General features: G+C 49.2%; 2 protein-coding genes across 5 annotated transcripts in view; one reads left to right on the forward strand and one right to left on the reverse strand.

The window, feature by feature from the left end:
• The window catches only part of CUNH9orf78 (chromosome unknown C9orf78 homolog), a 9,756-nt gene extending 4,042 nt beyond the window's left edge, over positions 1-5,714 (reverse strand). Inside the window, exons 1-5 of the mRNA XM_027423899.2 lie at positions 5,548-5,714; positions 5,173-5,232; positions 3,589-3,640; positions 2,599-2,669; positions 439-516 (exon numbers count right to left, since the gene is read on the reverse strand). Coding sequence (XP_027279700.1) covers positions 439-516; positions 2,599-2,669; positions 3,589-3,640; positions 5,173-5,232; positions 5,548-5,630 — 344 coding nt within the window. The 5' untranslated portion in view covers positions 5,631-5,714. The remainder of the gene's footprint in view (positions 1-438; positions 517-2,598; positions 2,670-3,588; positions 3,641-5,172; positions 5,233-5,547) is intronic.
• A 302-nt stretch (positions 5,715-6,016) lies between these two features.
• Positions 6,017-26,787, forward strand: part of Usp20 (ubiquitin specific peptidase 20) — a 32,135-nt gene continuing 11,364 nt past the window's right edge. For 3 of the 4 annotated variants that reach the window (XR_003486855.2, XM_027423896.2, XM_035446380.1), the window contains exons 1-11: positions 6,017-6,137; positions 13,310-13,386; positions 15,276-15,323; positions 15,948-16,044; positions 17,275-17,328; positions 19,960-20,022; positions 20,330-20,461; positions 20,984-21,080; positions 21,563-21,632; positions 22,893-23,006; positions 24,301-24,379. Coding sequence is in view for 3 of the 4 variants with exons in the window: in XM_027423896.2 (XP_027279697.1) it covers positions 15,964-16,044; positions 17,275-17,328; positions 19,960-20,022; positions 20,330-20,461; positions 20,984-21,080; positions 21,563-21,632; positions 22,893-23,006; positions 24,301-24,379 (690 nt within the window). In the remaining variant the exon portion in view is untranslated. Of the gene's footprint in view, positions 6,138-6,441; positions 6,654-13,309; positions 13,387-15,275; positions 15,324-15,947; positions 16,045-17,274; positions 17,329-19,959; positions 20,023-20,329; positions 20,462-20,983; positions 21,081-21,562; positions 21,633-22,892; positions 23,007-24,300; positions 24,380-26,787 lie in introns of those variants that run through there. The other variant, XM_035446379.1, reaches the window with a different exon arrangement.

Genomic DNA, 26,787 nt, shown 5'->3' on the forward strand with positions numbered 1-26,787 from the left:
CCCTCTGCTCCCCAGGGAGGGTGAGGCCCTCCACGGGGGATCTCCAAAGTCTGTCATACCATCCTGGGCAGGGCCTAGGCCCTCCCCCATGTGTCCAGGCTGAAAGAGCATCCCTCCACATGGAATGGGCTAGTCCTTGTGTTTTGAGGAAGCATCACTAGTCAAAAACTTCAAGGGCAGAGGATGTACTGTAGCTGGCATCTGTCCCACCAGAGAAGTAAAGACAAAGAGTGGGAGGAGGGAAGGACGGAAATATAAAGGTAAAGGCCCACCCTTTTGAAAGGGCTTTTAAGAGGCTTTCAGAGATCTCAAGCCTGAGAAGTTGGGAGAGCACAGCTAAGAAAACACTAGACGTGCTAACTGTGACTAGACATTTCTGACAGTCTGGCTGGGGTCCAATTCCAGTGCTTACAGACATTGAGACACACTGGTACCTACATGTCTGCATCCTCATCTCTCCGGTTAGTTTCTGCAGAAAAGGATGTCCCCAGGTGCAGGTCCTCCTCTTCACTGACCCTGCAAGTAGGGATAAGGTTACAGTCACTGAGGCCAAGTTAATACATGAAAACATATGACATGCTATAATTTATAAAGAGAAAACCCCAGACATATATGCAAGCAAACAGGCAACAGCAGCTTTTGGACTTTGGGAAATGAGTGCATGCTTTCTTTTGCTTTTTCTTTTTAATTTATACTAGGTGATTTCTGTGTATGCATGTGTGACCCTGCATGCAATGTGGAGGTCAAGGATTGTGTTAGGGTGTGCTCCCTTTATGGCTCCTCCACTTTGTCCTTTGACATGGGCTCTTACTAGCCCAGAGCTCTGCTGCCACACTTGGATTTTATATGTGTCAGGGATCTCAAATCAGGCCCTCCACTTTACTTACTATGCCATCTCCCTAGTTCCTTAAATACATCTACTTTTTTTCCTTCTTCTTCTTTTTTTTTTCCCTCAGAGAGGGTCTCATGCAGCCTAGGCTGGCCCTGAACTCCTAATCTTCCTGCTTCTGTTTCCTAAGTGCTGGGGTTTTCAGTGCATTATTTTTTGGTGGAAGCCATGCTGTCACCCCTAGGAATGGTGTATAAATATTTTGCAAATGGAGCCTCTTATGACATGGCCCTTTGGAGAATCCCATCCCCTTGGCAAGGACCTGTGGAAGCAATGCTTACAGACCCATGGGTTGATCCTAGAGAACTCATGGGCTTCAGGCCTCTCTAACTTTTGCCATGGTAATTCTTAAGTTTTGCTTTGTCAGTTGTGATTGTTGCTGAGTTTACTAGGAACAAAAGCTGATAATTTTTCTAAGTCTCCACAAGGAAATTAAAAATTAAGTCTCTCCGCAGCCATTCACAGAAACCAGTTCCTCCTGTTGCCCCTGGCTGCTTTTGCAGTCATTCTAAGTAGGAGGAACTCATTAAGGTTAATGATTCTTGGTTACATAACTATCCTACAAAAGAGAACTATATTCCAAAGAATTTAAGATGACATTAAAACTTATAGGAATAAATAAGCAAAAGATAAAGGACATGAAAGGTCAGACACCACTCTGTTGCCAGGACATGAATGGTTAGATATTTTTTCAGTTAAAACTCCCAGTTTCCTGTGAAAGTACACGTAGAAACTGCAAGGAAGAATATAAACTTGGTCCCAACAGTTAAAGAATTAGGTAGTCATTATCATTTTGAGAATTTGTAAAGAACAGGATTACAACTGTTGTCCACATAAAAGTGATATACATATTATCTAGGAATTGACATACACTTGAAAACAATATCCTAGGTATGGCATCATATACTCAGCTGATTACAAAAATATAAAAGTATCACATTGCTAAGGGCTGATCATAGGGCTTAAATCTCCTTTTTTGTTTTTTGTTTGTTTGTTTTTCAAGACAGGGTTTTTCTGTAGCTTTGGAGCCTGTCCTGGAACTCATAAAGCTCCACTTGCCTCTGCCTCCCGAGTGCTGGGATTAATCCACCTGAAATTTCCTTTTTTATAACTGCATGTTTGCTGCTGGTTAGGGCGCAGTATGAATAAGATGTGCCTGGCTAGATAGAATCATTTGGCTTGCAATATAAAAATTAATGATAGGAGGTAAAGGTCAAGGACATCAAGGGAGTGGGGAAGAGGAAAAGAAACTAAAATGGGTAAATGTTTATGATTCTGGGAAAAGATTAAAGAGAAATGTATTGATATTGCTCATGCTTGAATGCATTAGAACTTGTATAAATAAAAACGGCTTGAACTATTCAGGGCCGTCTATTGAAAGACAACTGGTGGTCATACTCTTATTTTTGGCCAACTTTACACCTCTGTCCTGTGGCTTAGAACCCTGCTGGAGCTGGACTCTGGTATAATTTTTGTAACTAGGTTTTCATACAAAGCTTCCCCATGTTTGAAATAATGAACAAGGTCCTTTACAAATGGATCCTTCTCTCTTGGCTCCGAGCCCCCCACTGGGGTTTCTAATTAGCATAACCCCTGGCACAGCATGGAACTTGCAAGCTCTACAGGGTGTCCAGGCAGCTTCATCCCCGGCTCTTCCTGCCAGCTAAGGCCCAGCAACAGTGTGTTTGTGCCCAGTACCCTCCACTTACTTATCTTTGCCCCTCTCCTTCAGCTTCTTCATGTCCACCATGCCACCTGTCGTCATTTGGAAAGGGTCATCCTGCGGAAAGCACACTGCTTAGAGGAAGCATCTAGAATAGTAGCATCAGAGTTATTGTGATCATCTGTGAGTGTACAGGTGCACGTACACATATGTATGCATACCCGTGAAGGTCAGAGGTCAACGTTGTAGGTGTGTCCTCAATCATTCTCCACCTTATTTTTTGTTGTTGTTGTTTTTTGGGGGGTTTTGTTTTGTTTTGTTTTTTGTTAGACAGGGTTTCTCTGTGGCTTTGGAGGCTGTCCTGGAACTAGGTCTTGTAGACCAGGCTGGTCTCTCACTCTGACTCCCAAGTGCTGAGATTAAAGGCATATGCCATCACCACCCAGCTTTTCTTACTTTGTATGTGACCATGTTTGTTAGTTTTGTGTGTGGACAGTGTATATACATGTTTGTGTGTATGCATGTGTGGTTGTGGAGGCAAGAGCCCAAAGTCAGGCATCTGCCTCAATCACTTTCCACCTTAAATATCTCAGACAGAGAACTTACTGATTTGGGTAGACTCACTGGCCAGTCAGCTCCAGGGCTCCAACTGTCTCTACTCCAAACCTTGCTAGGGTTACAGATGGATGCCATCATGTATAGCTTTTGTGCTGGGTACTAGGGGCCTGACTCAGGTCCCCAAACTTGTGCAGCAAGAACTTCAGCACTTTACCCACAAAGCCATTCCCCCAACTTATACTTTGAGAGAGGGTATCTTAGCTTTCTTATTCAGCACATCGTCCTAATCTGCCTCCCCAGTGCTCAGATTATAGGGATGTGTCACCATTCTCAGTTTTTCATGTGGGTGCCAGGAATCCAAACTTGGACCCTTGTGCTTGCACAGGAAGCACTCTGACTAGCCATCTCCCTGGCAGCATGGTTATACATTAGAGACACACTCACAGAAGAACAGCCCCAGAGAGGAGACAACACTCACCACCAGAGTAGTCTCCTCTTGAACCTTCTCTCCCACCAGCAGGGCAGCAGCACTGAGCAAAAGAAAACAGACAAAGAAATGACACAGAGACAAGAAGGAAATCAATCAATATGCTGGCTAGTTTGTTTTGTCAACTGAAACAAGCCAGAGTCACCTGGGAAGAGGAAACTTCAATTGAGAAAATGCCTCTATCATGTTGGCCTGTAGGCAAGCCTGAGGAGTATTTTCTTACTTGTGATTGGTGTGGGAGGGCCATTGTGTGCAGGGCTCCCTTCCCCCTGGGTATGTGGTCTTGTGTTGTATAAGACAGCTGAATGTAAACCTGGGAAGCAAGCCAGTAAGCAGTGCTCCTCCATGCTCTCTGCTACAGTTCCTGCCTCTGGGTTCCTGCCTTGTCTTCCCCCAATAACTGAATGTAATCAGAACCTTTCCTCTGCAAGTGGTTTTGTGTCATGGTCACAGCATAGGAAGCAATCTGGGACAATCAGGTTTGCAGGCTAGAGCACTGATGGAAGGGCATGCCCAAGAGTAGGTAGGAAAGAACACAGTGCTCAGCACACTGAGTGGGAGGGTGAAAGGCAAAGGAAGCAGCTGTGCATGTTCCTGCATAGCCATTTGATTTCATTTTAGCCTGGAAATCACAGTATAATTTGGGTTTTCCAGACAGGGTTTCTCTGTGTGGCTTTGGAGCCCATCCTGGGACTGGCTTTGTAGACCAGGCAGTCCTCAAACTCACAGAGATCTGACTGCCTCTGCCTCCCAGAGCACTGGGATTAAAGGTGCACATCACCACTGCCCGGCTCCCACAAAGTTCTTAAATATAGGGTCTATATTTAATTAAATATAGGGTCTATATAACCCAGGTTGCCCTCAAACTCCCAGGTTAGGATTAGAGGCATGCACCAACAACCACCACAGAAATCATTTATTTCTTAATTATACTTCTCTAATTTTTCTAAACTCTTATCTGTCAACACGTTGTCATTCACAATTCATCCGTGCAATTAAAAACTCCAATTAGGGCTGGAGAGATGGCTCAGAGATTAAAAGTACTGGCTGCTCTTCCACAGGTCCTGAGTTCAATTCCCAGCAACCACATGGTGGCTCATAACCATCTGCAATGGTGTGCAAGTATACATGCAGGCAGAACACTGTATAAGTAATAAATAAAATCTTGAAAAACAAAGCAAAACAAAAAAAACAACTCCAATTAGCAACAGGGTGGTGGTGATGGCTCATGCCTTTAATCCCAGCACTCAGGAGGCAGAGGCAGGCGGATCTCTGTGAGCTCGAGGCCAGCCTAGTCTACAGAGCAAGTTCCAGGACAGGCTCCAAAGCAATACAGAGAAACCCTGTCTGGAAAAACCAAAAAGCAATTAGTGACCTGGAGTAGACTCTGATACCACCAGGCTCAGGGCATGTGGCAGTTACACATTTGAAAAAAAACTGGTCCCCTCTTCGACCAGTGCAAGGTGTATGTCTAGAGAAAGAACTATGTCGAAGGAGATATTTGTAACTGAGACCCTAGCTGGAAGTATCTGTGTCATCAATAAATGACGCCACCCCCACCCCCATGGTACCCACCTCACCCCGTTTGGCCTCTTCCTTAAGTTCTGCACCTCTCGGGTTTCTTCAAGTTTTAACCTGGGGGGAAATGAATAAAAAGCAATGCACAGGCTGAGAGATCCTCTGCGGAACTCAAAGCTTAACTCAGTTCCGGGGACATCCGTGTCTCTCGGCCGAGTCCCTGGCACTGTGGATCACCGGCAGTCAGACCCATGCGACCCCGGAGCACCTTTCCGAGCTTCGGGACCGGGGAAATGTGGCCTTATCAGCAGGAGCCTCTGAAAGACAACAACCCTGGCTCCCGGTCAGTGGTGTCAGCGCAGTGCCGGCCGGTAGCCAGTCCCAAGGCTGTTTCCCTCTTCCTGGGCCGTGGAGGTCATGCCAAACACGTACCGAACCTCCTCTGATTCCTGCTCATCTTCCTCCGACTCCGAGTCAGCCCGCCGCCGGCGGAAAGTCTTCCCAGTGATCCGCATAGCGGCACCAGATCTTAGGAGCGGCGTTACCTGCCGCGTAGTGCCGGGAACCTCTTTCTCTTCCGGCGCGCAGAAGTGTCGTCAGAGGGCCGGCTGCATGCAGACCCGCCTCCGGGTGTCCAGGCCGCGCCCCAGCAGCATAGCCACCAGCTCCCAACTCCAAAAAGCAAGGGCAGGTACAGCCGCGTGGCCACGCCCCAGCGCCGAGACTGTGCCCTCCACCAGCAAGACAGTCTTCGAACCACGTGGCCACGCCCCAGCAGCACGGCCACTCCCCCTACTCCCAGCATGCATGGGCACTCAGTACTCGCACGGCCACGCCCCCAGCACGCACGGTCCCGCCCCCTAGTAGGCAGCGCCATGTGACCCCGCCCCGTCCTTGGCATAGGCTCTCTCGATTGGACAGCTGACGGTAGGGAGGCGGGGCACGACAGGCAGAGCCACAAGACTCTGCGCGGCGTCGCGGTGGGCGCGCTTGACTGACAGGCGGCGCGGTTGCGACGGCAGGTGAGTTCCGGACGGCTGATGCCTGGTGCGGTGGGCTGGGCCGCTAGAGCAGGGACGATCGCGCCGCCGCTGCGAACTGGGGAGGCCTGGCTTTGCGGGGCAGCCGCGATCTGGGGAGAGGTCCCCGCCGCCCACCCTCCCATCGACCGGCTCCTGTGTCCGCCCCAAGTCCCCACGGCCCTGGCTTCTCCTGAGCAGGCCGCACGTCGCTCGGAAGGCCAGCGCGAGGCCACTCGGGCTCTGGGCCTCAGATGTGCAAATTTATTTCTCACGGACAAAAGCTGAGCGCCTTGGCGGGGGTGAATATCAGTCCCGATACCAACTCCCCCGTACCAGGGTGGTCTGCTGCTACTGGTCCCTAGGAGGGATGCCACTGACGTTCAGAGGCCTCTCCAAGGGTGTGAAGCCGGGGACTGCCCTTCGAGAGCTCGGGGTGTCTCCTTTGGCCTGGAGGACTCGCTCTGTCCTACACACCTTCCACCGCCAAGATGTTGCGAGAGTAGTTAGCTTTCAAAGGTATCCATAAACACTTAGGAGATGGATAAGTGCATGCGTAATGGCTCACATGGGACTTATAGGGACTCCTTAATTACTAGTTTCCTCTGGAGCAAAGCACTTCTTAACTGTGGCAGGGCTAAGCATTCTCTCCTAAAAGTCTCCGGTCTAATCTCACGAAGTAGATGCAGTTGGGTCTGTCTTCCAACTGAGGAAGTTAGAGAAGGCTGAGGCTTAGAGAAGTAACCTGTGCTTCAAGTTACACAGCTGGGAAGGGGAGCTCAGGTGGGGGCATAGTTTTCCCAGCTGTGGGATTTGCATCAGGGACAGCGGGCCTCTATGGCATTCCAGTTCATGGGCTGGGGCGGGGGGGGGGGGCGGGAGACTGATGGAGACTTTTTTCTGGAAAACTATTCTAAAGCAGGGAGGCATGTCTGCCATGCTTTGGCTTTTCTCCAGAACAATTTTCTCTGAGGTTGTCGTTCCTCTTAAACTAGGACAAAGAAGACTGGGATGTCTTGAAACAGCTTTTTTGCATTAATGAAAAATACATTAAGTATCGAAGTCTTGACCTCCCAGCAAGGCTGTTTCAGCCATTGTTAAATGTGTATGGCACTCACTGGACGCCATGTCTCTGTTGGCTGAAAAAGAGATTCCGTGGGAACTGCTGCACAAACCCAGGGAATTGGATTACAACTCTCACAGGCTCAGGGGTGTTTTTGTTTTTTAGATGTGTTCTGCCTACATGTATTCCTGCAGGTCAGAAGAGGGCACCAGATTTCATTACAGATAGTTGTGAGCCATCATGTGGTTGCTGGGAATTGAACCCAGGACCTCTGGAAGACCAGCTAGTGTTCTTAATCACAGAGCCATCTCTCCAGCTCCAGAGGTAGTTCTTAATTTCCCTGCCTGGCCATGCCCTGCCCCGTATCCCCTAGGGTACTGGGCCATGCTGGTACTGGCAAGGAAAGAGTCAGATGGTCGGGAGCATTTTCATACAGTCCTTATTTGAAGACAGAGAGGGACATCTGATACAAAGCCACCCTCGTCCTTGAAGCCGGAGTGCCAGGTGACATCCAATTCCTGGGCTGTGGCAGATGGAGTTGATTCTTGTTTAATTCAAGTGCTGATTAGAGTGTGGCAGCCAGAAATTGACCTAGGTGCCTGGGTGGAGAGACTTCAGCTCCTGTGAGTCATGTTCTTAAAAGTGAGACTGCTTCTGAGAGGGAACCTTCAGGAAAGTGAGGGGTTTTCCTCTTCTAGTTCAAAGATGAGTCTCCAGTTTTAGTTTGGCTTGGACGTTGGGAATGGTGTGGATTTCTCTGTGGAGCTACATGGATGCCCAAGGAGCAGTCATATCTCGATGGTCCCTGCCATAGTAAGCATTCAAGAAATGCTTGTTTGAGCCAGGTGGTGGAGGTGGACACCTTTGATCCCAGTACTCAGGGCAGAGGCAGGCAACCTGGTCTACAGAGAAATTTCCTGGACAGCCAGGACTACACAGAGAAACCCTGTCTCAAAAAAACCAAAAGATGAAGAAAAGGAAAGAAAAGAGAAAGAAAAAAAACTTGTTTGAAGGGGACTGGGGATGCGGCTCAGTTGGTAGAATTCTTGCCTAATGTGCATATGATGCACCCTGGGTCCAACCTCCAGCATATAAACCTGGCAAACTGTTTCATGCCTGTAGTCCCAACCCTTGGTTGGGTCAGAAGTTCAGGGTCATACTCAGCTACATAGAGAGTTGAGGCTAGCTGACTTAAGTCTGGCCCACATTTGACTATCTCAACGTTAAGAAGTCATCTTGGAGCCGGGCGTTGGTGGTGCACGCCTTTAATCCCAGCACTCGGGAGGCAGAGGCAGGCGGATCTCTGTGAGTTCGAGACCAGCCTGGTCTACAAGAGCTAGTTCCAGGACAGCCTCCAACCAAAGCCACAGAGAAACCCTGTCTCGAAAAACCAAAAAAAAAAAAAAAAAAAAAAAAAAAAAAAAAAAAAAAAGAAGTCATCTTGGAAAAAAAAAGTGAGGTGTAGTGACACACTCCTTTAATCCCACCACTTGGGAGGCAGAGGCAGATGGATTTCTGAGTTTGAGGCCAGCTTGGTCCACTGAGTGAGTTCTAGGCTAGCCAGGCTACCTCCTTGCTCCTTCCTTCCAAGCCGCTCCTGAGCCGTCCTCCAGAGAGCAATTCACTGCTCCACACAGCTTCAAGGAGTGCAGAACAGGGCCTGAGCCACCTCTGCACGCTGCTTTTAGGGGTCAATGAAAAGGAAAGGGCGTAGGTTTGGGGCTCTCCTAGGCTGGCACGATTTTTTCTTTTTTTTTTTTAGAAAAACAGAACAGCCTTGCCTTGCTGTGTAGCCGTGTCTAGTGCTTTGAGGTGAAAATTGTCCCTGTGTGCTGCTGGCTGGCACATTTGGGATTGTTGGAAGCCACAGTTCATTTAGATCATAGGCTGCAGGGCAGGTCCCCTGAGTTTGGGTCCTGGCTTTGGGGCTCCAGAGCTTTGTGACTCAGCCAGTTACCCCTGTGCTCAAGGCTCACTTTCCCCACCTCTGGTGATGGATGGGTTGCATCCTGGCCTCCCTGAGCAGTTGTGAGGGTCCTGTGAGGGTACCTAACCTTGGGATAGTTGAAGGTGTGGAGCTGTTAGCAGAGCTCCTAAGGAGGGTCAGTGATGAGCCGGGAGACCTGGAGGTGTGGGAAGTTGGGCTAGTCCAGGCAGGGGGTGGGGATGGATGCCACAGGCCTCTATGTGAAGAACCAAAGGGATGGGGGACTTAGGGAAGTAAGACTGGGATAGAGAGGTGGGCAGTGTCTGGAATTGGGGGAGTGAGAAAAGGAAGGTGCAGGTGTCAGCAAGGGGTGTGACGTGCAGGGAAGGGTCTCTGGTTGACTAGTGAGAGGCTAGCTAGTGGTGGTTGTGGGAACCTGTGTGGGCGGAAGCTCGGCAGTGCCCCCTTCGGATCCCAAAGGACCAGCGACTCCCTGGGAGTCGGAAGAATATTACCAGAAACTCTGGGGAAAGTGATGAGTAACGGGCACCTGAAGCTGCCAGGCCTTTGGAGTGAGTGCGCAGCCGCGCTGCATCTCCTAGACCCCGCCCCCATCCGGCCCCTGAGGGTGGGGCTTCTCCCATTGCTAGCTCCCTGGGAAGGTGCAAGAGCCTGTCCCTGTAGGTTCTGCCCCTTAAAGTCTCAGGTCTCACAGGGCAGGAGAGGTGGGTTCTTTGCCCTCCTCCATACTCTCCAGCTCCAAGACATGGGGGCGTGGGCTAGTGGGTCCCTGAAGGCGATTGCTAGGACCAGCTGCTCTTCAGGGGGCCTGTACCCAGCCAGCATCCTGTACTTTAATGGATCTTCCCTTTCCCTTTCAGCCTTTATGAGAGGCCTGCTGGCACACCTGACCTGCTCCCTTTCAGCTGTGTCCCTTCCTCACTGTGTGACCTCAGGCAGGTGGCTTTGCTCTTCTGTCAGAAACGAAGCAACCAGAGAGGGTTGCTTGAGTAATACGATGAGCCCTCATTCTCCTCCCTTCACCGATTATTGGCGTTTTTCCACTTTATTTTCCATATCTGCATTTCCTAATGTCACTGTTGCTGATTCATGGGAAAGTAAGCAGACGGGTCAAGCAGCCATCAGGGAGTAAGGAAGGGTGCCATCGTGCACAGCCAGAGAATGATTTTCTCTTGCAAAACCTTTACAATAACCAGTCTCCAAGGCTGCTCTGACAACAGGCAACAGGCAGGGATGCTTAAGCAACAAAAATGGTCTCAAGTTCTGGAGTCTGGAGTTCTGGTTTTAGGCTTCAGACAGCACCTTCTCATTGTACTCATGTGGCCTTGCTGTGTGACAGCCTCCATTGCTTGTGTTTGAGTCTCAGAAGCATAAGTCCCACCTGGGCCACCACAGAGACCTGATTTTTACTTAATTATTTATCCAAAGTCCTTACTTCCAAATACCCATATATACTAGGGTGATGGTGCTTAGGAGGTGAATGCAGGGATTTTGGGGGTAGGGTGGGACAGTTGTTACCATGATATCAGTGGTGGGAGGTCCTTAGTCACTGTCATGCTTGCTTAGCAAGCATGTAGAACTGAATTCAGTCATCAGGGTTCATGGGTATGTGGTGTGTGTCTGTAATCCCTGCACTGGAGGGTAAAGATCGGCAGAACTCTGGGGGTCACTGGCCAGTCAGTCTAGCTTAATCAGTGAGCTTCAGGTTCTGTGAGAGAAGTGACACCCAAGGTTGGCCTCCGGCTTCCACACACACACACAAGTAGATATGTGCACCCTCACCCCCACTCCCAGGTAAATTCTTAAAAATTACTATTATCTAAGGTCATGTGCTAGCTTGCTAATTGTTCAGTGATTCCCCCTTAATTTAAAGAGAAGAGTACCACTCTTTCTTTCCCTTCCTCAGTTTCTCTTCTCCTTTCTCTAAGGCTTGTTTGTTTTGTTTGTTTGTTTGTGTAGGTAGCCCTGGCTGTCGTGGAACTTACTCTGTAGACCAGGCTGGCCCAAAGTCAACATAGAGTCACCTGCCTCTGCCCCCCTGAGTTGGGGATTAATGTGTTGTGTGGTTTTTTGTTTTGTTTTTTTTTCTGAGACAGGGTTTCTCTGGATTGTTTTGGAGGCTGTCCTGGAACTTGTTCTGTAGACCAGGCTGGCCTCGAACTCATAGAGATCCACCTGCCTCTGCCTCCCGAGTGCTGGGATTAAAGGTGTACACCATCAACACCTGGCGATTAATGTGTTTTTAAAAGGTTTATTTTTATTAGTTGTTTGGTTGTTTGGAGACAGGTTCTCACTATGTATCCTGACTGGCTAGAATTCATTTCTGTAGACCAAACTGGCCTCATGATCAGAGGTTTCACCTGCCTTTGCCCTCCCCCAAGCCCTGAGGGATTAAAGGCATATGCCACAATACCTGCCTTATTTATATTATTTATTTATTCATTTCTGTGGGTGCATGTACATATGCATGTTTGCATCTGTCTGGAGTTGACACTTTTGGAGAAGTAGGTGTGGTGTTCCCCTGGAGCTGGAGTGATAGGTGGCTGTGAGCCCACATTATGAGTGTTGGATGCAGGGATTTTGGGGGTAGAAACTGAACTCAGGCCCTCTGAAAAAGCAGTAAGTGTTCTTAATGGCTGAGTCATATCTCCAGCTCCTTTCCCTCTTTTTCTTGAGTTTTAATTAATTTTTGAAGCAGGGTCTCACTGTGTGTCTTTGGCTGGCCTGGAACTTGCTGTGTAGACCAGTCTGGCCTTGAACTTGAAGAGATCCACCTGCCTCTGCCTCCCAAGTTCTGGGGATGTACCACTATGCCTAGTTTACACAGTGCTGGGACTCAAACCCAGAGCTTCATACATGCCAGGCAAGCACTGAGCCAGCTGAGCCATATCCTCAGCCCTCTTGGTTCCAGTTTTTTGTTTTATTTTATTTTTTTAGAAAAGGCCCTTCTCTGTAGCCTGGGCAAATCTGGAACTCAAAATCCTCCTGCCTCAGCAGCCTGAGTGTTCAGGTGATAGGGTATGTACCATCACAGGTGGGGTTACTCTCTTATTTAAACTGCCTTGTGTACAACTCTGGGTGGCATGCCCATGCTCCCTATGGTATTTGTCAGCTGATTTAAAGTGAGGTCTGTGTGGACCAATTCCAACTGTTTGCAAAGCTGACTGCCATCCAACCAGCAGGGTGGTTGGCCATGGACAAACTCAGTGACATGCTACCTGTCACTTCCTGTGAGGAATGGGGTAATGAGGATTCTGAGGCTTGCTAGCCGTGGGGCTTTTTTTTTTTTTTTTTTTTTTTCCCCTCTCAAGTTGTAGGAACTGGACTCCAGTTGCTCTTGTGATTTAAAAGTAGCTCTGACCCTGGGTGTGTGGATGCTTATCTGCAGTCCCAGCACGTAAGTCCCCGGGGCAGGAATATCACAAGTTTGAAGCCAGCCTGGACTATACAGTGAATTCTAGACCAGCCTGGGCTACATAGTGAGCCTTTGTATGAAAAACAAACTAAAACAAAATTGGGTCTGTCATTGTCATTCTGTTCTGGGCACTAAGATCATGACAAGACTGGCCTTCCTCAGCATATCCCTCTGGAATGCTGGCATATGTGACAGAGACACTAAAACCCCACCTCTGCCCAAAATAGCACTGGGCCAGTGCCAGCAGGCACTTGGCCTCTGAACAGACCAACAAAACCTGGCTTCAAGCAGGTTTTGGAATTTAGAACTTTGAACCCTGTTGTTGTCACGTGGCCATTTTAAAAATACCTTCTAACTGCCCCCTCCCTCTTTGAACTGTCCACATCCGGGAGACTTCGGCCCACCTAAGAAGCAGGGGCAGTGGCAACCCTGATCAACGGAGTGGTATTGTAACCCCAGTGATGGAGGATTTGGAGGGTCAGAGCAGTGTGGGCTTTGGAAAGGCTGGAAAGGTGATCTGAGGGACTCAGTGGCATGCATGGAGGGGCCAGGCCTTCTTATCCAGTGAGGCCCATCTGCCAGTTCTATACCCATCCTGGAAGGAGGGTATCACTGTCCATGAGGAACACAAAGCCTGTGGAAGCCCCAGACAGCCCACTATTTGTGACCTCCCCCAGATAGTGTGGGATGTTTTCAACCAAGAGTAATTTTAAGGTAGATTCTGTACGAAGTGTTATGTTTACCCCCAGGTGCAGACCACCTCAACAGCCGTCACTGTCAACAGAATGTACGTGCTGGCCTCCTCCTGCATGTGCCATTGACCCAGGTAGGTCCTGCCTCCTCCTCTAAGGTGTACCTCAAAATATTGATGGGGGAGCTGGCTCTCCTAGAAGGCCATGGGATTATACTCACAGGTCACTTTTGCTGATGATATATGGCTCTTATGCTGGGCAGTTGCCATTTGAGACAGAAGGGTGGTGAAGCCACATTGGTTTTAAGATGCTCAGGATAAAAGTGAAGTGGGGGTGTTGCTTTTTAAAAGTCAGAGAACAAAGGCCAGCAAGATGGCTCTGCAGATCAAGGTACTTGTGTCCAAAGCCTGCCAACCTGAGTTCCTACTCTGGGGACCCACATAGTGCATGGAGAGAACTGACTCCTATAGTTGTCCTCTGACCTCCACACAAATTCTGTTGCACATACACACACAAATAAAAGTTAACAAATTTTAAAGAGAGAGAGCGCTCACAAGTGAGCAAGGCCTGAAGCCTGATGACCACCTTTCAGCCCTTGCTCTGGGATGGCCATTGATGAAAATTGAGACAAGAAGGAACTACCTCCTGTCTGTGCTACTGGAGCTGTCACAGCAGCTGAGACAACAGGGAGGGCTTTTATTGGGCTGCTATAGGACTCTGTTCAGCCTAGTGACAGCTGGCATGTTCTGCCTGGCTGAACCTGGGGGTGAAGAGGGGGTGCAGGTGGAGGGTAGCCCTGGCTGTCAATGAGGACACTTTAGGCTACATCTACACCTGTGGCTGATTTGAACCTGCTTTGAGCCAGAATCAGTTGTCAGGTTCCTAGACTGATTCTGTTGAAGTATTAAAGCACTGAGACAGGGTTTTTGTTGTTATTTATTTTGGACTCTCTCTCTCTCTCTCCCTCCCTCCCTCCCTCCCCCTCCTTTCCCCTCCCTCCCCCCCCCCTCTCTCTAGGGTCTAGCAATGTAGCCCTGGCTTGTCTGGAACTCACTGTGTAGGCCAGGCTAGTCTTGATCTCTAAGACATCCACCAGCCTCTGCCTCCCAAGTGCTGGGATTAAAGGTGTGCCACTAAACCTGGCTTTGTTTTTATTTTATTTTATTTTATTTTTTGGTTTTTCGAGACAGGTTTCTCTGTGTAGCTTTGGAGCCTGTCCTGGAACTCACTCTGGAGACCAGGCTGGCTTCGAACTCACAGAGATCCACCTGCCTCTGCCTCCCAAGTGCTGGGACTAAAGGCGTGTGCCACCCCCACCTAGCTGTTTTTATTTTTATTTTTTAAGACAAGGTCTCATGTGCCCCAGGCTAGCCTCCAACTTTCTGTGCAACAGAGGGTGACATTGACCTTTTTTTTTTTAGTTATTTTATTTTGTATGTGTGATTGTGTTGCCAGCATTTTACCATTTGCTTGCTTGGTACCTGCAGTGGCCAGAAAAGGCTGTCTGATTTCTGGAACTGGAGTTACAGATGGTTGTGAGCCACCCACCATGTGGGTGCTGGAAACCAAACTCAGGTCCTTAGGAAGAGCAGCCAGTGCTCTTAACTGCTGAGTCACCTCTCCAGCCCCAGCCTTTACCTTGGGATTGCCCTGCTACCTTCCAAGTGCTGGGACTATAGACATGACCACTACAGACCTGGCGTGTCCTTTAAAAACAAAACGGAAAACAGGATTTTGAAAAAAAAAAAAAATAGTGCCAGGGTATCCGCCCCCCCTGCCTAGTGTTGCACTTCTGCCCAGTGACCAGACTGTCTCCTGGGTGGTTTGAGTGCGCCCCCACCTGGCAGGAAAGCACTCATCTTCCAGAAGATGATTTAAAGAGAACGTCAGGGGGGCTGTCTCGCATGGAGGGACCTAGCTTCTCTGCACTAGTACCTTTAGAGCATCCAGGTTCGCTTTTCCTATGAGTGTGTCACTACAGCAGCAAAGCTAACTTTTCTACCCCATGATATCTGTCACCCAGAAACATTGCTGTTGACACTGTGGCCACCTCGTCCATCCTGCTTCCTGGGTGAGTCTTCTGCCAGTGCTCAGCCACTCTCCTTGTCCTCAGATGTTCCTGAAGGCAGTGCCACTTGTGTTGCCTTTAATATGTAACTTATAATTGAGCTGCTCCACTGAGACTGCGGCTTTGGGGCACTCAGCCTCCCTTGGGCTCCTTAGAAGATGGCCCTGTCTGGTCAGAGAAGGCAGGTTTGAATGCCAGCCATTCTTCTGCCTGCCCACTTGGTGGAGTAGATCCCAGACATGAGTTTGACCTCTTCCTAAATCACTGACACCTCCCATGGGTCTGCACAGGGTAGTGTACAGTCCTGAGGGATTGGCATGACTCCATTGTCTCCCCACCAGTGAGCCTAAGCCTCATAGCCAGCCAGCATTGTCCAGAATGCCATCTGCCAAGCATGTGCCAGTCCCATTCTGACATCCTTTAACTGTGTGGACCCTCATACCAACCCAGTGGGACAGCTGCCCTCTCCACAGACTAGGAGAGGGAGGCCCAGGGAAGGGAAGCAGCTTGCTGGGTTACCAGCTGGTATGAAATAGATATGGGATTGCAACTAGCCATGCCAAAAACCTCTCTCCCCTGTGGTATCATTGGCAGTGGCTGCTGCTAACCTGATGTGTCTCCTTACAGGGGCACCTGGGCCAGAATGGGAGACACCAGAGACATCTGCCCTCACCTGGACTCCATAGGAGAGGTGACCAAAGAGGACTTGCTGCTTAAGTCTAAGGTAGAGGAAAAATCCTTAGGACCTGGGGCCCAACCTTGGGCTGCCATGTGCTTGGGGGACGTTTGTGAGATAGTACAGTATTGCCCTGCCCCCAGCTCTGCAAAGCCTTCTGTGTGTAATGGCCCTGCTGGCATCTGCTTGGGAGCTTTCTTCCAGGCACTGGGTCCTGCTGCCATTAATCAGTTTTGATCAGCTCCCCTGAGAGTCAGTAATGGCTCCATCCATTTCCCCTGGCTGGATACACAGCTTTTATAAGGCAGGGGTGAGCATTCAGGGGTGGTTCTCATTTTTCTCCTGGCACTCTGGGAAAATGCAGAACTAATGAGCCACACCCTAGCCTCCCATCCATTGTTGCACATGGAGCCCCTAGCTTGCTTAAGGTACCTGCAGGGGAAGATGAGCTTCCTCCAAGTGACATGCAGTCATTGTCTTCTGGTTGTTGAAGTGAAATTCTGTAAAAAGCATGCATGGACTGAGGGTGGTTTCCATACTGGAGCACAAGCAAGTCCCTGGGTTGTCAGGTGTGGTGGTGCATGTTGTTAATCCCAGCAGTTGGGAAGCAGAGGCAGGTGGATCTCTGTGAGTTCCAGGCCAGGTCAAGCTACATAGTGAGACCTTTTCTCAAAACAAAATAAGTGAACAGACCAAAAGGTTTTCTTTGAAGGAAGGAGAGTTAGAGGAACCTGACTGTGGAGAAGAAGAGGAGTAGGAGAGGATTGGCTGGGGCTGGCAGAAACTGTCATCAGCATCTCTCTGGATATTCAGAAAGTTCTAGAATAAGACCAGCAGTGTTTAAAAAGCTTCTGAGGGACAAGCATGAAAGCAGGAGCTGACAGTGAATCCAGTGCAGACATCCAGGGGCTGCTCAGGCAGACTCCTAGGTGGGCTGTTGCTAATGAAAACTGTGAGACTGCCTTCCAGGCAGAGGAGGAGTGCCTGCATGCACCCCGAGCTGACTTCACAGAAGAGCTCAGGAAGGGTGTGGAGGTCACTGTGAGGAGTCTGCTAGTCCATTTAAGGTTCCACTGATTTGACTTGAAATACCTTTACAAACGTGTGATTTAAAAAACTCGCTCAGAAGAAAATAACCAGAGGCTCCTGTGTAGGTGGTAGGTTGAGGAAAGCCTCTGAAGCCAAGGCCTTTGGGATGAGTGAGTGGCAGCTGATGGAGAGGATGTCCTGTGCTTCATTCCCTTGGCCACTTACACCTCACTCTTCTCCCTCCCTTAGGGAACCTGCCAGTCATGTGGTGTTGCTGGACCTAACCTATGGGCCTGCCTCCAGGTAAAGAATATGAACTCTGGCTTGGGAGTACCTAGCCCCAGTGGGTACTGCTGCAAGTTCAGGCTCCAGGGATAGTCCCTGGAATAGCTACTTAGGCAGTCTTGAAGAGTGACAGAAGATAACATCAAGCTGGAGAAGTATCTGGGCCAAGTATCCTGTCTCCATGAACTCTGTGTGGAGTCTTGGTTGGGGCCTGGGCTTCCTAGCAAGACCTCACTTCCCCATGTAGTCACATGGTCTACAGGCCCTCTAGTGGGGACAGGGTAGAATAACCAGACAGATTCTACGATGGGCTTAGCATAGCATCCAGGGAGTTCCTTAGTGCTGTGATTGCTGTCATCACCAAAAGTGGAAGTGGGTAGATGTGATGGCACAGCCTGGTCTACATAGCAAGTTTCAGGATAGCCTGAGCTACATGGACTCTTGTCTCAAAGAAAAAAGAGAGAATGAAGGTAGATGTGTCAAGATGTGCCACTCTTTTGGGGGTGTAGAATTACAAGTAATTTTTATTTTTCTCTGTGCTACAAGTAGTATTCAAATTTTCTATAACTATGTTGTATATTTTATAATCATGCATAAAAATGTTATTTAAAATTTCTTTTTAAGGCTGGGTGGTAATGGCTCACACCTTTGATCCCAGCACTCAGGAGGCAGAGGCAGGTGGATCTTTGTGAGTTCAAGACCAGCCTGCTCTACAAAAGCTAGTTCCAGGAAAGCCTCCAAAGCCACAGAGAAACCCTGTCTCAAACAAACAAATAAACAAACAAAAAATTGCATGTATGGTGGTGTACATCTTTAATCTCACTGTTCAGGAGGCAGAGATAGGAAGATTTCTGTGAGTTGAAGGCCTGGTTTCCTTAGTGAACTCTAGGACAGCCAGGGCTATATAGAGACCCTGTTTGCTTGTTTGTTTGTTTGTTTGTTTGTTTTAAAAACAAATACTTTTTTTTTTTTTGAGACAGGATTTCTCTGTGTAGCTCTGATTGTCCTGGAACTCACTTTGTAGACCAGGCTGGCCTTGAACTCATAGAGATCCACCTGCTTCTGCTTCCTGAAGAAACTAAAGGCATGTGCCACCACGCTCAGGAAAAAAACAAAAACAAAACAAAACAAAACTCCAGCAAGCTGGGTGTGGTGATGCAAACTATAATACTAGTATGTGAGACACAGAAGGAAGATTGTCACAGGTTTGCACTCAGCATGATCTACATAGCCATCCTTGGTTACCTGGCATACCTTGTCTTTTATTTACTTATTTATTTATTTATTTATTTATTTATTGGTTTTTCGAGACAGGGTTTCTCTGTGTAGCTTTGGAGGCTATCCTGGCACTTGTTCTGGAGACCAGGCTGGCTTCAAACTCACAGAGATCCGCCTGCCTCTGCCCCCTGAGTGCTGGGATTAAAGGCGTGCGCCACCAACGCCCAGCATGGCATACCTTGTCTTAAAGAGTAAATCACCAGCAGAAACAAAATGATGATGTAAAGTGATGAAAGCACCAAGTCAGTCCTTGCAGAAGTTACAGAACCCCAAAGGTACCCTGACCTTTCACTCAGAATGTGGAGCAGTGTAGTACACCAGGAGCTCAGGAGACAACCAGAAGGACTCACAGAGACATGCTACTACTTCATGGGAGCCCCAGGTCCTCCGGGGCAGATGTGGGACCCTGATACAGGAATGGTATGCTTTGACCATGGCTTTAAGGTCACAGCCAGTGGTCATTCCTGAAATGTCTGTCCGTGACACCAGGCACTCCTGGAGAATGGGGACTGTGGTGACTGCTGTCTTCCAAACAGGGGTAAAGGCCCATGATGGAGACTCTGAAGCTGGGTTTGGGGGGAAGGCAGATCTTGGAGAGACAAATGTGAGGCCAAAGGCAGTCAGAGGTGAGCAGATCCAATTATCTGTTTTTGCCTCAGCACCTGGGTGAATACCTGAAGCTGTACTTGTTCTGGACCGGTCTCCACCTAAACTGAACTTTTATCTGTCTGTTTGTATGTATTTTTCTCTCTCTCTCTCTCTCTCTCTCTCTCTCTCTCTCTCTCTCTCTCTCTCTCTGTGTGTGTGTGTGTGTGTGTGTGTGTGTGTGTGTGTGTGTGTGTGTGTGTGTGTGTGTGTTTGTGTGTGTCTATATGTCTCTCTGCCTGAGTACTGAAGATCATGCTAAACTTCCCTTCAATGGCAAAGTTAAGATCCAGGGTGCTTAATATGACCCATGCAAACACGTCCAAAGTTGCACTCCAGAAAAATAGTACTCAGCCTTTATATGGTCCCAGATTATTTTCTTCATCATTGGGATCTCCCAAAGGGACAGTGGGTTAGTGTTGGGCACCAACTGCTGCCACAATGTATTTTGAACACCCACTGCCCATTCAGTGTTCTTTTTCCTAGCCCCTGAATTAAAGGGACAGGCACTGACCCCAGCATCTGGGCACAGGGTCTACTTCACTCAGTGCAGGTGGCCACCCTCATCTTTGATTGCATAAACCTTTGTTATTTTGGGGTGGGAGCCCCTCAGTCACATGTTGGATAGCTTCAAGTCACACTGCCTTGGAGTAGAGTTAGGGACTTACTGTACTGAACCTGTCTCTTTTGTGGGTTCCAGTCCACTGTCACTGCCTCTCTCCCCAGGTTACCTGCCCCTATGTTGGCTGTGGAGAGTCCTTCGCTGACCATAGCACCATTCACGCACAGGTGGGTGTGGGTGTAGGGAAGCCCAGGGCCCAGCCCTTGCCAGCAGCCTCCTAGCTCCACCTGCCCTGGGCCTAGAAAGCATAACAGTCATAGGTACAGCACAATTGCTGCACAGCTGCTAAAAGGAAAGCAGGCACAGCCTCCCACACTAGCCCTGTCTGATGGATGGCCTCCCTGGAGGAGGATGAGCTAGCCTCAGCTTCTGGACACTGACCAGGCTGCCTCTTCCTGGGGCCAGGGAGCTTCCTGGGTCAGGCACCTGCTCGGCCATATTGTCTTCAGCCTTATTTAGGATCTTCCCCTCCAGGTGAAGAAGCACAACCTGACTGTGAACCTGACTACGTTCCGGGTGTGGTGCTATGCCTGTGAGCGCGAAGTCTTCCTGGAACAGCGCCTGGCAGTCCACCTGCCCAGCTCCTCAGCCAAGCTCTCAGAGCAGGTAGGGGCTAGTTATTGGCAACAATGTCCAGGTGGGGCAGTGTGGCCTGAGCCAGGGAGTCCAGAGGAAGTATGTGACAAGGAGCTCTTGTCAGCAAGTGATCACTGAGCCCAGTTGGGCCCATGTAGGGCTGTGAGGGCACAGATGAGCAGGAGCAGGGAGGATTGGGTAGGAGCATGGGTCTTTTCATGGCTGTGGGAGGGCTCAGCAAAGTCACAGATAGTCCCTGGCAGTCAGTCCCATACCTAAAGTATATCCTGAGGAACCTGAGAGAAGTTACTGTGTGGCTTTTCTTTGTTCTTCCCCTACCCCCCCAATGTCTTCTAAAGGAAACAGCAGTTCTTACAAATTAATCGCATCTCTGGGAGTTCCCAGTGCCCCCTCTTGCATGATATCCTTCACTTTGTTGGGCTCACTTGGGGCCAGCTAGACTCTGGGGGTTGCACATTTCCCTTGGGAGGAGGTGAGTGTATTAAGGTCCCTATCTTCACCACAGTTTCCTCTCTTGGGTCATTACCACAGGACTCCCCACCACCCTCCCACCCTCTGAAAGCCGTCCCCATTGCTGTGGCTGATGAAGGAGAGTCTGAGTCTGAGGATGATGATCTGAAACCTCGAGGTAATGGCCGACAACAGGGAGCTCTTGGGCCAGGCTGGATATGGAAAGCACCAGGCACAGAACGTGCCTTCCCGAGAGATGTGCTCATCCCTGTCTCAGCTGCATGTAACATTGGTCCTAGGCCCTGTGTGTGGTCTCCTCATCTGTGTGTTTTGGAGCCCGAGCTGAACAGAGCAGCATACACTCTAGCAGCAGCAGTGCTGGTTTCTGGGAGGTGGAATACAGGGAATTGTGGGTGTGGTGGCCTTGTCTTACATGGCCATTTCGGCCTTTTGTTGCTCACTTTGCTTCTTAAAAAAAAAAAAATTAAAAAAAAAAACTTATTTATTGTGAGTGTGTATGTGTGAGCATGGGTGGAGTCATGGGCAACCTTAGGAGCTGGCTGTTTCCTTTTATTAGTCAATACTAGTAGAGCACAAGGGAGGAGGCTTGTGAGGGTCCTTCTGGACAGGGGTCTCAGTCCTTCTCTATGTTGTTTTTAGGCCTCACAGGCATGAAGAACCTAGGGAACTCCTGTTACATGAATGCTGCCCTGCAGGCCTTGTCCAATTGGTAAGTTGTCCTCTCCCAAGGGAAGGGCAGGAGTAGTCTTGTGGGGAGTGTAGGACAACATTTACTGGTGAGGGGTGCAGAACCTGGCAGGTAGAAAGGGAGGTTACCAGGTGTGGTGCAGCTATTTCGTAGGGGTCTCTACTCAGTTGTGATTGAGAGTATGTGTGTTCATTGTTTCACACACATACACACCCCTACCTCACACAATAATGTTAGAGCAAACCAGGAGCTTTACCATTTTCCTATGTATAGCTGTATGTTAAAGGCTAACATACACACAGAAAGGAAGGGGAAAGAGAACAGATATGAATACCTAGAAGACTCTGGAAGGACAGCCCCCAAAGGTTCACAATGGCTGTCTCATGGCAATATGATTAATTGACATTGTTTGCATATATTTGTTTGACGTGTGTGTGTGTGTGTGTGTGTGTGTGTGTGTGTGTGTGTGTGTGTGTGTGTGCTCGAACATGTGAATGTGGTTTCCTTCAGTGTGATAACTTGTAAAACATGTGGAAAGTGGAATTGAGGAGGCACCCTCCCACCTGACAAGTCCTGCAATATAGGCAGCTCCACTGCTATTCGTTCACAGGTCCCAGCCTCAGGACCTGTGGCAGGGAGCCCCCATCTGACTCGGGAGAGAGGGCTGTTTGTTTCTTGTTATTGACAAGGCTTTCCTGGCTCTCAATCCTAAAGGCCCACTGTCAGCAGTTTCTCCCCAGGCCCTTCTCTTCCTGTAGATAGTCGTATTCTCATGAGGGCTTTGCCTCCGTGCACATGTCTGGTGTTGCTCTGTAAGGACTCCAGTGAGACTGGCCTGGGGCCTGTCCCCGCACCCCATAGTAATCTGACTACCTGCTTAAAGACCCTGTCTCTCTTGAGTCACATACTGAGACATGAGAGGTGAGGACTTTAGCATGAGTGTGGGGGTGGGGTTGGTAGTCATCTGCAGGGAGTTATGGGTGTGGTGGCCTCATCTTACATGGTCATTTTGGCCTTTTGTTGCTCACTTTGCTCCTTAAAAAAAAGATATTTATTTATCGTGAGTGTGTATGTGTGAGCATGGATAGAGTCATGGGCAACCTTAGGAGTTGGCTGTTTCCTTTTACCATTTAGATCCCAGGAATTGAACTCAGGTCACCAGGCTCAGTGACAGATATCTTTACTCGCTGAGCCATCTTTCCAGCCCTCACCTAGTTCCTTCTAAATAACACCATGTTCCTCCCATTTCTTTTCTGTCCTGGCTCTCTACCCCCAACCCAGCCCCCCACTCACCCAGTTTTTCCTGGAATGTGGTGGCCTGGTACGCACAGACAAGAAGCCTGCCTTGTGCAAAAGTTACCAGAAGTTGATCTCTGAGGTCTGGCACAAGAAACGGTGAGTGTGAGTGTGATCTCGGCTAGATGTGTGGGGCAGGAGTGCCTGTGTCCTCTTGAGGGGGCACATCCTCTGGATTCTTCCATAGCACATGGGTGCTCACAGCAAGCCTGCACCACATATCTAGTTTTATCTAGCACTGCTTGAAGAATGGGAGGCAGAGGGTACAGAACTCTTATTCTTGTTCCTAGCCACAGAGCTACATGAAGCCTGGGTGACAGCTGTTTTGACAAATGTCTGTGCTGAGACCTACAGACCATCTTGCCAGTGTCAGGTCTCAGTTGAGGCTATAGGTGGGAGTGGGGTACTTGTACAGGAGTGTTGGGTGCTAGCTAGGCTGGGGTTGTGGCAGAGTGAAGTGAATTTAAAGATGAGAAGCATGGCTGGGCAAGTGGAAGGTGAGGCAGTTGCTTACAAACCCTCATTAAGTTCCCTCTCTCTGTTCCTGCTTCACCTTTGGCCCAAACCTTCACTTTGCTTGTGCTAGCCTCTGGGCTTTCTCACCCTTCCCTGAAGGCCCCTCCTGTCCGCTGCCTGCCTGCCAGCCTTCCTTGCCAAGCCGCTTACTAAGCATCCCTAACTCACATGGCATGGCCGACTCCCTCTTCCTTCTATCCCTTCCTTTCCCAGCAGCTACAAAGGTTTACAGCATGCCTGCCCTGTTCTTTTTCTCTCAAAGAGTAGCATAATAGTCCTCAAGCTTCCAAAAGCAAACAAACAAAAAGAACAAGTGTAAAAGTAAAAGTAAAGTTCGGAGTGCTTAAATAGGTCAGTAGGCACACACTAGGTGTGGATTAAGAAACTGGCAGTGCAGCTGGGCAGTGTTGGTACACGCCTTTAATATCAGCACTCAGGAGGCAGGGGCAGGTGGATCTCTGAGTTCAAGGCCAGCCTGGTCTACAGAGTGAGTGCCAGGATAGCCAGGGTTACACAGAGAAACCCTGTCTTGGAAAAAAAGAAAAAGGAAAGGAACTGACTACATTGTCCCCTGGGTAAGAGGTCAGAGTTGATGCTGGGGGTCTCTGGGTGTACTTTTAGCCTGATCTTCTGGGGATATCACTAGAGTTTTAATGTGTCCTCCTGGGTGGGGACACTTTGGTGATAGTGTTTCATTGTATTATTGTGAAGTTTTAAGTTTTTCAGCAATGGATCCTGTGGGCTTGTCTCCTGGCCAGCGGGGCCAGTGTGGGAGTTGGGAACAGCCCCTGTCGGGTCTGACTTGCCTTGCCCTCTTGCCTCTCATGGCATAGTTCAAGGCTGGCTACCTATGCTAGCAGGTTTGGTCTCCCCACAGGCCAAGCTATGTGGTCCCCACCAGCCTGTCCCATGGGATCAAGTTGGTCAACCCGATGTTCAGAGGCTATGCCCAGCAGGTAAGCTGTCTAGCTGCTTGAGACAGTGGCCCAGCCAGAACAGACCTCACAGCAGGCAAAAAGGCTAGGCATCTACTGTCAGAGCCCTTTTTCCTCATAAGGACATGAGGTCTCCCAGTAGCCTGCTGTCCTTTGGCACCATTTTACAGACAAGGAAACTGAGATTTAAGGGATCAAGTCACCCATGTCAGCCACACAGCAAATAAGCGGTGGAGAGGGCACCCAGGCACCTGCCTGCCCTGGCCCTCAGCCTCCTTGGATTTTTTTCTTATGAATTTGTGTGTGTGTGTGTGTGTGTGTGTGTGTGTGTGTGTGTGTGTGTGTGTGTGTGTGTGTGTGTGTGTGTTTTGTGTGCACACAAGCATGTACACATGTGTGGAGGACAGAAGTTGGTGATGGATGGACCATTCATCTCTCCCCACCTTATTGCTTTGGGATTGGGTCACTTCACAGCCTGGAGCTCACAATTAGGCTAGACTTACTGACCTGGCAAACCCCAAGCCCTCCTGTCTGTGCTCTGGGATTATAGGTGTGCCCCAATTGTTATGTGGGTATGGAGACCAGACTGGGGTCCACAGGCTCATGCGACAAGCACTCTACATATAGAGCCCTACTTTTCTTTTTCTGGGGGGAGGGGAGATTTGTTTGTTTATTTGCTTTAAGGTTCCTGATATATAAGTCTGGGTATCCTGAACTCACTATATAGTCCAGGTTGGTCTTGAACTCACAGAGAATCACCTGCCCCTACCTCTTGAGTGCTGAGCGCTGTGATCAAAGAACATAGGTATGCTGTACCATGCCTGGCAAGAAAACTGAGAGAGCACCTTTGAGACCCACCATAACATCCTGTTTAGAAAATCACAAGCCAAGCGTGGTGACACACACCTTTGGTCTCAGCACTCAGGAAGGCAGAGGCAGGTGGATCTCTGTGAGTCTGAGGCCTATCTGGTCTACACAGTGAGTTTGAGGGAAGCCAAGAAGAAAGGAAATCATGAATCCAAGAATGTGCCATGTGAGTTCCTCAACCCATGCTGAGTCCACATGGCCTGCTATATTGCAGGGACTCCTAGCTAAGCTTGCAGTCAGAGCTGGACCTGTCTGGGCCATCTCTTCTGCTGCCTATATGTTGGTCCCTCAGATGCAGTGATGGGCACTAGAGATACCTTCACTCTCTTGTCTGTCACCCAGTCCAGGCTGTTCTGGGAAGTGGTGACCACAGTGGCCTGTGTCTCATTGTCTACCACAAAGCATGTTGCTCCCCACGTCACAAGTGAGCAAGGCTCAGAGAAGTTATACATCCAGGTCACACAGCACACAGTGACAGGAGTGGGGTAAGGGACAAGTTGAGCTTGTCTCTTACCACAAAGTGGCCTTTATTTCTAGAAAGAGCTGTGCTGCCCATAGCCAGGGTGGACACCATCTGGTGGTACTGCTTGGCTGCTGTGTGACATCCATCTGGGCCCCAGCAGAAGCTGTTTTCCCTGGTTCTTATACTTCCACAGACATTTCTAAGTCTAAAGTCAGGCACAGCTGGTGGCCTCTCTTTGTGGACATAGGAGATTTTTTGCTTTTGTGTGGGTTGAGAGCTTGGCAAGGGGCACACAGAACTTTTACTTTTTTGTTTTGTTTTCCCTGACAGGGTTTCACTGTATCCTATAGACTAGGCTGGCCTGGAACTCACATAGATCCACCTGCCTCTGCCTCCCAAGTGCTGGGATTAAAGGTTTGCACCACCACTGCCTGGCCAGAAATTTTATACTTTTTAAAAAGATTGTGTGGGGGCCGGGCGTTGGTGGTGCACGCCTTTAATCCCAGCACTCGGGAGGCAGAGACAGGCGGATCTCTGTGAGTTCGAGACCAGCCTGGTCTACAAGAGCTAGTTCCAGGACAGCCTCAAAAAGCCACAGGGAAACCCTGTCTCGAAAACCCCCCCCAAAAAAAAAAAAAAAAAGATTGTGTGTGTCTGTGTGTGTCTGTGTGTGTCTGTGTGTGTCTGGGTCTGTCTGGGTCTATACATACATGTGCTCACACTCAGCACTTTGGGAACCATCCTTGTTAACAGCACCCACCAGCTCCTTTGACACAGTGTCTCTTACTGGTGTGGAGTTCACTGGCTGACCAGTGAGCCCCAGGGATCTGTCTGTCTGTGTCTTCCCAGTGCTAGAACTCCAAGTGCAAGCCACCATGTCTGTTTGTTTTTAATGCAGATTCTGGTTCTTGAACTCAGATCTTAATGCTTGGCATGTCAAGTTCTGTACTGAGTGAGCCATCCCCTGATCTTGTAAAAGGAAGGAGCAGTGGGTGGTAGCTGAAGACTTGTTCTCATTCATCTTCCTGCCCTCCTGATGGACAGAGGCCAGTTGTGGGTCCCACTGACCTCTCCTGGGGACTTCATCAAGGCAAAATCT

Source organism: Cricetulus griseus, chromosome 6 (genome assembly GCF_003668045.3).
Source record: "Cricetulus griseus strain 17A/GY chromosome 6, alternate assembly CriGri-PICRH-1.0, whole genome shotgun sequence".
Taxonomy (NCBI): Eukaryota; Metazoa; Chordata; class Mammalia; order Rodentia; family Cricetidae; genus Cricetulus; species Cricetulus griseus.